Source organism: Octopus bimaculoides, chromosome 13 (assembly GCF_046866305.1).
Source record: "Octopus bimaculoides isolate indiv1 chromosome 13, ASM4686630v1, whole genome shotgun sequence".
In the NCBI taxonomy this organism is placed as follows: Eukaryota; Metazoa; Mollusca; class Cephalopoda; order Octopoda; family Octopodidae; genus Octopus; species Octopus bimaculoides.
The window spans coordinates 59,582,190-59,592,189 of NC_142940.1; the positions used below are offsets into that span (position 1 = coordinate 59,582,190).

Below are 10,000 nucleotides of genomic sequence, written 5' to 3' on the forward strand. Positions count from 1 at the left end.
TTTACATTTCTTCAAATGTCCAAATACAGATACATAATATGCGTATGTGAGCCGTAAACTGTAGTGGACCATGTGACCATAGTGCCTGGCTATGATACAAAAGGTCACTGGTTCAATATTCGCCCACCCCCACCTCCCACCATCACTATCACTGCTCTGTATCCATGGATACAGCAATTGATCTCTTTGTCTTTGTGGATATGTTCCATAAGGGAAAACTGTGAAGTGTTTCTCACAATAGATGCAAACAAGACATGTATAATGTATGAATGTGTATGTGTGTATATGTATCTGTGTTTATTTATGTATAACTATGTGTGTTTGTGTGTGTGTGTGTGTGTGGTTAAAGTAATCACCAAAAACAAATTTATCAATAGTTGTAGTCCTTTATTATGATCATTTCAATGATTCTGTTTTAAAAAATTACTTTATTTTTTTGTCTTTGTAAAAACTATGTCTTCGGATGAAAATATTTCAAAATCTTTGTTTGAAGAAATGGCTTTATAAGAAAATATAATTTCTGTTTTTTTATAAGCAAAATAATCATTTGATATTAAAATCATCGTCGTTGTCATCACGATCACCATCATCATCATCATCATCATCATATTATCATCATTGTGTGCAGGAATCTGTTTCTATATTGTTGGGCTCTGCCATACATACTATCACATGCACGCACATACCCACACTCCCATACCCACGTTCACATACACACACAAGCACACACACTTACATACACATGTTGACACACATGCCAACACACAGATACACATACATACACAAGTACAGACAGACATTCACAACAGTATAAGCTCAAAGACACACATCATCATCATCATCATCATCATCGTTTAACATCCGCTTTCCATGCTAGCATGGATTGGATGATTTGACTGAGGAATGGTGAAACCAGATGGCTACACCAGGCTCCAATCTGATTTGGCAGAGTTTCTACAGCTGGATGCCCTTCCTAACGCCAACCACTCCGAGAGTGTAGTGGGTGCTTTTACGTGCCACCGGCATGAGGGCCAGTCAGGCGGTACTGGCGACGGCCACGCTAGGTGGCGACGGCCACAAACTTATGTACATCCAACTGACACACATACACACACGTACTCACACATACATGCACAAACACACACGTACTCACACATACACATACTCCCTCCACTGTTATTTATTTATTTATTTGTATCATTCTTGTCCAGGTCACAGTGAAAGACAATGGAGTCCCCAACTTGAGCTCATCAACCCAAGTCATTGTTCACATTGAAGACGAGAATGACCATGCCCCAGAATTTATCAACAGCCCTTACCGTCTTCAGGTGCCTGCTTCTCCAAAGGGTACCAAACTGTTCCGCGTGATGGCCAAAGACATTGATGTGGGCAACAATGCAGAAATCACTTACTCCATAAAAAAACGGAAAGTACAACGTTTCATGATTGACCCAACAACTGGTATAATTTCATGTCAGGAAGACCTCATAGCTGGATCCAATTTTGAATTTATTGTGAGTTTTTCTTATTTTTATGTCATCTTTTATTATCATCTTCATCATCATCATTTAATATGTTTTCCACGCTGGCATGGGTTGGACGGTTTGACAAAAGTTGGCCAGCTGGAGAGCTTCCTGGGTTGCATTTATTTGTCTGTTTTGGCATGGTTTCTATGGCTGGATGCCCTTCCTAATACCAACCACTTTACCGAGTGTACTGGGGGCTTTATTTTTGGCACTGGCATAGGTGCTGTTATGCAGCACCAGCACCCATGAACTCACAAGACTCACAAGATCTCTGAGCTAAGATTGGGACATAGAGAACATGCCTATATATATGGACAGCCATGATCGGTGTGTCTTCTCAAGCATGGAAAACCACCAGAAGTCTTGTTTAGGACAGAAGGAGTTGTATTTTCGAAGTGGTACCAGCACCTATGAACTTGCAAGACTAGAATCTTTCAGCTAAGAGAAAGAAGTAGAGGACATGCTTATATACAAAGAAAGCCACAATCGTTGTGTCTTCTCAAGCATGGAATCCACCAGAAGTTTTTGGCCAGGACAGAAGGAGTTGTGTTTTTTAAATAACTCTTGACCCATTTGCATTTAAACCAGCTATGTGCAGCCCAGCTCAGTTATTCTACCCATTTTATGTCTCTATTGTCCAGATCTGCCTTCTCACACCTACTCTACAATGTCATTCTAAAAGTAAATAAATCACATCATCAAAATCTCAAAGGTACAAAATAATTTATGTTTAATTTAAAGGATAATGAATGATTAATTCAAAACAATGTTAATAAGCATTTATGTTTGACAGAATACTTTGAATACTTATTTTTTTGTTGCTTTTGTTATTTATGTTTTACAAAAGAGTACTGAATACCAGAGGGTAGAGTGTGTAGTGTATAATTCCTTAGTCTTCAAAATTATAGTCAGTATATCATCCAGTACCTTCGGTTTCCTGCTAGTAGAGTAAGTCTATTGACATTCTGCTGTTAGCTTGTTAAAAAATATCTATGAGCAACAGAGGCAGTAATAATACTGAGAGGTAATATTTATCCTCGCTTTGAACCTGGATGTTCTGTTAGAACATAGTGTAGCTTGTTCCAATAGAACATCCATGTTTAAGTGAGGAGAAGTGTTACCAATTCATCAATTGACAGAGGAATTAACTGATAGTCATTATGTATGGTGTGTGTGTGTGTGTGTGTATGACTATACCCTGTCACCACTACCGTCACCAGAATGCCTCTACTATTTACCTCTGCATCATATTTCCAGGTGAAAGCAACAGATCATGGGAGTCCAGCCCTGAAGTCTACTACAAAAGTAAAGATCAAAGTGGTCAAGGTGAAGAAGTACTCAACGAACCCACCATTGTTTAATAAGAAGCATCTGTCTGAGGAAATTATGGAGAATGATCGAGTTGGCAAATGGATTGTGCTAGTTCAGGCCTTTGATATGGATAGGGACAAAATTTGGTATTCTATCGAGGGTAAGTTTAATGGATGATGCTTATATAATATTTCTTATTTTCTTTTATTTGTCTGTTTTTATGGGTATTTGGAGTCGATAAAATAAGTACCAGTTGAGCACTGGGGTCAGTGTAATTGACCTGCCCCTCCCCCCAGAATTGCTAGCCTTGTGCCAAAATTTGAAATCAATATTTATTTTTCTTCTAACTATTGCAGATGGTAATGAAGACCACACATTCAGCATTGGCCCAGAAGATGGCATGATATTTATAGCCCGTAAACTAAACTGGGAGGTGAAGAATCACTACAATTTGACCATTAAAGCCACAGATGGACAGCATCAGGATTTTGCATGGGTAAGTAATAGTAAACTAGGATATCTAAATGAGGGTGGCCATGGTGGGAATGGTGGTGGTGGTGATGGTGGTGGGTAATGATCTCACACCACCACCCTCCTCTTCCTCTCTCCTTCCTCCCCCTCTCTCCTTCCTCTCCCCTCTCTCCTTCACTTCACGCCCAGCAATAATCAGTGCTCTCACTTCTTCCTTCTCCCCTCCACACATCTTTCCTGTCACTCTTGAGGTGCAATGGTTTAAGCTGAGCATTAATCACTAATCCAGCTAATCTCACCAGAACAGAAGTCCTGCAATGGTCATTCATACAAACCTTTTCCTCCAAACCAAACCAGCAAATAAAATAGATAAATGAAAATATGACAGTTGGGCAGGGGTGGTGTTGAGTTGTGATGTGGGTGGTGGTGGGTATAGTCTTGGGGGTGGTGGTAATGGTGGAGTAGGATTGAGGGGTGGTGTTCGTATGATATTCTAGATAGGAAAGACTGTGCATGTTGGTTACTGTAGGGGCCTAGGAGAAAAGAAATATTTCTGCAACCCACCAATACACCATTCCTCCAACTCATCATTCCTCCAACATGCTATTCTTTCAACACACCATTCCGTCAACATACCACACCTCTAACATGCTGTTCCTCCAATGCACCCTTCCTCCAACACACCATTCCGTCAACATACCACACCTCTAACATGCTGTTCCTCCAATGCACCCTTCCTCCAACACACCATTCCGTCAACATACCACACCTCTAACATGCTGTTCCTCCAATGCACCCTTCCTCCAACACACCATTCCGTCAACATACCACACCTCTAACATGCTGTTCCTCCAATGCACCCTTCCTCCAACACACCATTCCGTCAACATACCACACCTCTAACATGCTGTTCCTCCAATGCACCCTTCCTCCAACACACCATTCCGTCAACATACCACACCTCTAACATGCTGTTCCTCCAATGCACCCTTCCTCCAACACACCATTCCGTCAACATACCACACCTCTAACATGCTGTTCCTCCAATGCACCCTTCCTCCAACACACCATTCCACCAACATATTATTCTTCCAGCACATCATTCCTCCAGTGTGTCATTCCTCCAATGGGCCATTCCTCCACCATACCATACCTCCACTGTACTATACCTCCAACAAGTCATACTTCCGACAAGCCATACCTCCTCCACACCATTCCTCCACCACATCATTCCTCCAATATGCCATTCCTCCAACATGTCATTCCTCCAGTATGCCAATCCTCCAACACACCATTCCACCAACATGTTATTCTTCCAACACATCATTCTTCCAGTGTGTCATTCCTCCAGTGGGCCATTCCTCCACCAAGTCATACTTCCGACAAGCCATACTTCCAGCAATCCATACCTCTACCACACTATTCCTACACCACATCATTCCTCCAACACACCATTCCTCCAACATGCCAGTCCTCCAACACACCATTCCTCCAGCATGCTATTTCCCCAACATACCACTCCTCCAACACATTGTCTCTTCTATGCACAAGTCCTCAACCCATCACTCTTCTAATAACTCAACAACTCACCAACCCTCTACTCCTTCAACCTTTCCAGCCTCCAGCCTCCACCAATCTAACAGCCAATCATTCCTCCAGCCCACCAGCCTACCCACACATTTAACCTTCAACCAACTTTATTTCTATCACAGCTTGAAATCAAGGTCCTCGATGTAAACGACAATCCACCAATATTTGACAAGAAAGAATATATTGGCCAAGTTTATGAATCTGTCGCTATTGGTAAACAGGTTCTGCAAGTGTCTGCTACTGACCAAGATAATGGTAGACTCTTCTATTCCTTGTCTTCAGCAACAAACCCTGCAAGCAAGTCAAAATTCCACATCGATTCAGAAACTGGTTAGTATCATCGTCTTACTTAATTACTTAACTAACTTACTACTACTACTACTACTACTAATTACTGCTACATTTTTTTGTTCCCTTTTCCTTTTTTATCTTGTTTTTATATTTTACTGTTTGCTCCTTTCCTCTCTTTCTTTTTCTCCCTCTCACTCTCTCTCTTCACTCTCTTCCCATACCTCACCACCTACACACACACACGCTTACACACATACATATAAATGTATGCATATATATGTGTGTGTGTGTGTGTGTGTGTGTATAAAATGTGTGTATTATTATTATTATTATTATTATTATTATTATTATTGTTATTATTATTATTATTATCATTATTATTATTATCATTATTATTATTATTGATATTCTGTAGACTTGCTCAAGGGCTGAGAGTTTGTGCATTGTCACTTCTCCAGCCATTGCATGAAATGCTCGGCCTTTGATTTACTCTGTAACTTCTACTAATTATTATTATTAATAATAATGATGTGTGTATGTACTCATGTATTGAGTTTTACTTTCCTATTTTAATCAACAAACTTATATATATGTATATGTAAATGAGTGTAGGGGTTTGTGTATATATATAGAGCACCAATTCTACTGTTGTTTGTTTGTAGGTGTAATACGAGTGAAGGAGAAATTGGATCGTGAAGTCCTGGCTCGGCATGAGTTGGTAGTGATGGTGAGGGACCAAGGTTTACGTTCCAAACGTAACATGTGCCGTGCTGTCATCATGGTACTCGACAACAATGACCACAGTCCAGAGTTTCTGTCCGACATATTTGAAGGCCGAGTATTCGAGACTGCAGCTATAGGCACTTCCGTCCTCCAAGTCGTTGCTGCTGACCAGGACAAAGGAATCAATGCAGAGATACGCTACAGCATTTTATCAGGTAGCCCTCTTGTTGTAGTTAATGTTGTAGTTGTTGAAAATTTATAGCAAATAGTGTCCATGTACCTGAACATTAATATATTTGTGCAAACATAAAATACCGTACAAGATTTCTAGTTGATCCGATCGATGGAACAGCCTGCTCGTGAAATTAACGTGCAAGTGGCTGAGCACTCCACAGACACATGTACCCTTAACATAGTTCCCAGGGAGATTCAGCGTGACACAGAATGTGACAAAGGCTGTGAGGTGGCAGAGTGGTTACCCCGCCGGGCGAAAGGCTTAGCGGTATTTCGTCTGCCGTTACGTTCTGAGTTCAAATTCCGCCGAGGTCGACTTTGCCTTTCATCCTTTCGTGGTCGATAAATTAAGTACCAGTTATGCACCGGGATCGATGTAATCGACTTAATCCCTTTGTCTGTCTTTGTTTGTTCCCTCTGTGTTTAGCCCCTTATGGGCAATAAAGAAATAGGAATGTGACAAAGTCAGCCCTTTAAATTACAAGTACAACTTATTTTTGCCAGATGAGTGAACTTGAGCAAAGTGAAATAAAGTGTCTTGCTGAAGGAGACGACGCACTGGCAGGAATCGAACTCATGACCTTACGATCATGAGCCGATTACCCTAACCACTAAACCATGCACCTTCACATGGTTTAACAGAAAATATTCTACTCAGTCCCCTCTCTATGCTGTAACACAGCTTATACACACACCACATAGTCTAGCATAATATTCTGATGTAATAACATAACACACAAGGCACACTTTTTTCCTACTTTTTGTCTATTTTGTAATGTAGAAATATTCTAAATGTATCTTTCAATACATCTCAATGTTTCTAAAGCAAACATTACTTGTTTACTTTCGTCGTAATTTCAATTTAACAGCGTCTTATAAAGCTAGATTTTTAAGTTCAAAAATTGCAGATTGATTTGACAGTGGGCAGTTAGGCTTAATGGCAAAGCACTACAGCCGGTGATCACAGGGATGTGAGTTCAACTGTCATGGCTGGCCGCTGGCAAATTTTTCTGCAATAATATGGATGTTTTATCCTGTTCCTGCTATTCTGTTTGTATTATTCTGTGTTTGAGAATTAGTTATTTCTGTATCTAAATGTTTTGTTTTATCTTTATTACGCAGGGAATACAGGAGGTGCTTTTGCCATTGATGATACCATGGGAACTATAACTGTGGCGAAACAGTTGGACCGAGAGGGTCAGTCTGATTATGTTCTGTCTGTGCTGGCCACTGATTTTGGCTCTCCACAACTCAGCAGTACTGGAACTGTCCACATATCGGTGACTATTTCAAATAACGCACCCCCAAAGTTCCCCCACAAAGAGTATGTGAAAGAAATCCCTGAGAATGAACCTGTTGGGGTGATTGTGTCGACAGTGGTCGCCGACAGTAGGTCGTCTGTCGTGTACTTAATCACCAGCGGAGATCCAAAAGAAATGTTTCGGATCAATCCCAACTCGGGTGTTTTATCAACGAACAAAGTCTGTGACTATGAGGAGCAAATCTTTTATAACCTGACAGTAACTGCCATGAACATCATTGGCCGATCAACAAGTTGTTCAGTTCTGATTCACATCATTGACAAGAATGACAACAATCCAGTCTTTGAGAAAGAACTTCACCATGGATTTATCATAGAACAAGCACCGGTTGGTTCTATAGTTCTCAATGAAGATAGGTTTCCACTCGTCATCAAAGCGACTGATGCTGATAGCGGCATGAATTCACTTCTACAGTATGAAATTGTTGAAAACAAGATACAGTCTGTTTTTTCAGTCGACAGTAACACTGGAGCCATTCGAACAGCAAGCTTACTCGACCACGAGGTGTTGGCCGACTATGAGTTCACAGTGCGCGCTTTTGATCTTGGCAGACCTCATCTTCTCGCTTTGGAATCGTCTCGGGTTAAAATCCATGTTCTCGATACGAATGACTCACCACCCAGATTCTCTCAGGATGTCTACAATGTCTCTCTACTTCTACCAACATTCAGAGAAGTTGCTGTTCTTGTGTTAAATGCCACTGATCCAGACACTGGAGTTGGCAGCAAACTGACATACAAGATAGATCAGGGCAACGAGGATGGGACATTTGAACTTCAGCCTGACACTGGAGTACTTTCTGTCACCAATGACACAGACATCAGCAGTGTGTATGACTTGACCGTCACGGTCAGTGATGGAGTATATGAAACATCTGCTGAGATCTTCATAACGGTCCTACGAAGCAATGAGACTAGTTTGGTGTTTACGAAAAATGATTACCAGGTGGAAGTGATGGAAAACGTAGCCACAAACCAGTCTCTAACAGTTCTACAGTTAACTGGATTGATTCTCAACCAACATGTCACCTTCAAGTTGTTAAATCCCAATGATATGTTTACGATTGGGGCCACTTCTGGTGTTCTGCACACAATTGGCAAGCCTTTTGATCGAGAGAAGCGATCAAGTTATAGATTAGTGGTCGAAGCTAGAGATTCTCAACAAGAACCAAGATATGCTCGTGCCATTGTCCATGTAGAAATTGCTGACCAGAATGACAATCCCCCTATCTTTGTGAATCAACCTTACAATTCTGTGATTTCAGTTGAGTCAAAGATAGGAGACCTCATCAAACAGGTAAATTTTTGAAAACTTTTCTACATATTATATATATGTATATTTTTTAAATTTGTTTCAGTCATTTGACTGCGGCCATGCTGGAGCACCACCTTTAGTCGAGCAAATCAACCCCAGGACTTATTCTTTGTAAGCCTAGTACTTATTCTAGCGAGCTCTCTTACCGAACCGCTAAGTGACGGGGACGTAAACACACCAGGATCAGTTGTCAAGCGATGTTGTGGGGACAAACACAAATACACATACATATATATATATATATATATATATATATATATAAAAGGATTTACTTTTCGTAATGAGATAAAAACCGAATATAATATAGAACATTTATAAATAGACTGTCTTGCAGCTGTTTCCAGGATATTTATTATATCCCTTCATCAGAGACGATGTGAGAGGATGATTAAGCAATAGTTAATTTAGTTAAGATAGGAAATAGAGAGTGAATGTAGGGATATTGTATTTGTAATTCCATTGTTTAGGCAGAATGGTATACATATAAGATTCCATTACCTTGTGAGTAAAATCCAATAGTCTTTAAGATTGGTCATTGCATTTGTAAATCCATTATCAAGATTCCAATACCCTATGAGTAAAATCCAATATATATATATATATATATATATATATATATATATATATATATATCAATTCATATATACAACCAATCTTACCTTATTTCACAGATTTCAGCAGTAGACAAAGATATTGGCAGAAACAAAGAACTGTCCTTCAGAATCGTTGCTGGAAACAACCAGAGCCTCTTCTCCATCAATAACGTCACAGGACACATCAGAGTCAACAAAATCTTAAAAGACTATGAAAATCAAGAATTCCGGTTGATAGTTGAAGCAGCAGATAATGGTAAGTGTTATGATAGAGTGGTGGTATTGTGGTGTGGTGGACTGCAATAATGTGTTGTAGTATGATAATCTGGTTGTGTGATAGTATAGCACTATAGTAGAATGCCAGTGTAATATTGTGGCTACATGGTACTGTAGTGTGAAGGTGCATGACCTAGTGGTTAGGTTGTGCTTTCAATTCCCAGATCAGGTAGCAGTGTGTTGCGTTCTTGAGGAAAAACGTTTCATTTCACATTGCATTGGTCCACTATGCTGCAAGCAAAATACCAACATCAGCTGAGGCTTAACCCTGTGGTGGACAATGGACTGGCACGTTGTTTATTGGGAAGTATTGTACTGTTGGTCACTTATATGCCATGGGAACCAAGAT

The 10,000-nt window shown here is 40.2% G+C and overlaps 1 protein-coding gene across 17 annotated transcripts in view; it reads left to right on the plus strand.

The window, feature by feature from the left end:
* LOC106876689 (protocadherin Fat 1) overlaps positions 1 to 10,000 on the plus strand; it is a 223,371-nt gene that overhangs the window by 137,700 nt on the left and 75,671 nt on the right. For all 17 annotated transcript variants that reach the window (XR_016244056.1, XR_016244057.1, XR_016244061.1 and 14 more), the window contains exons 5-11: positions 1,212 to 1,514; positions 2,784 to 2,997; positions 3,194 to 3,333; positions 5,021 to 5,228; positions 5,852 to 6,127; positions 7,269 to 8,764; positions 9,454 to 9,631. Coding sequence is in view for 11 of the 17 variants with exons in the window: in XM_089361878.1 (XP_089218004.1) it covers positions 1,212 to 1,514; positions 2,784 to 2,997; positions 3,194 to 3,333; positions 5,021 to 5,228; positions 5,852 to 6,127; positions 7,269 to 8,764; positions 9,454 to 9,631 (2,815 nt within the window). In the remaining 6 variants the exon portion in view is untranslated. The remainder of the gene's footprint in view (positions 1 to 1,211; positions 1,515 to 2,783; positions 2,998 to 3,193; positions 3,334 to 5,020; positions 5,229 to 5,851; positions 6,128 to 7,268; positions 8,765 to 9,453; positions 9,632 to 10,000) is intronic.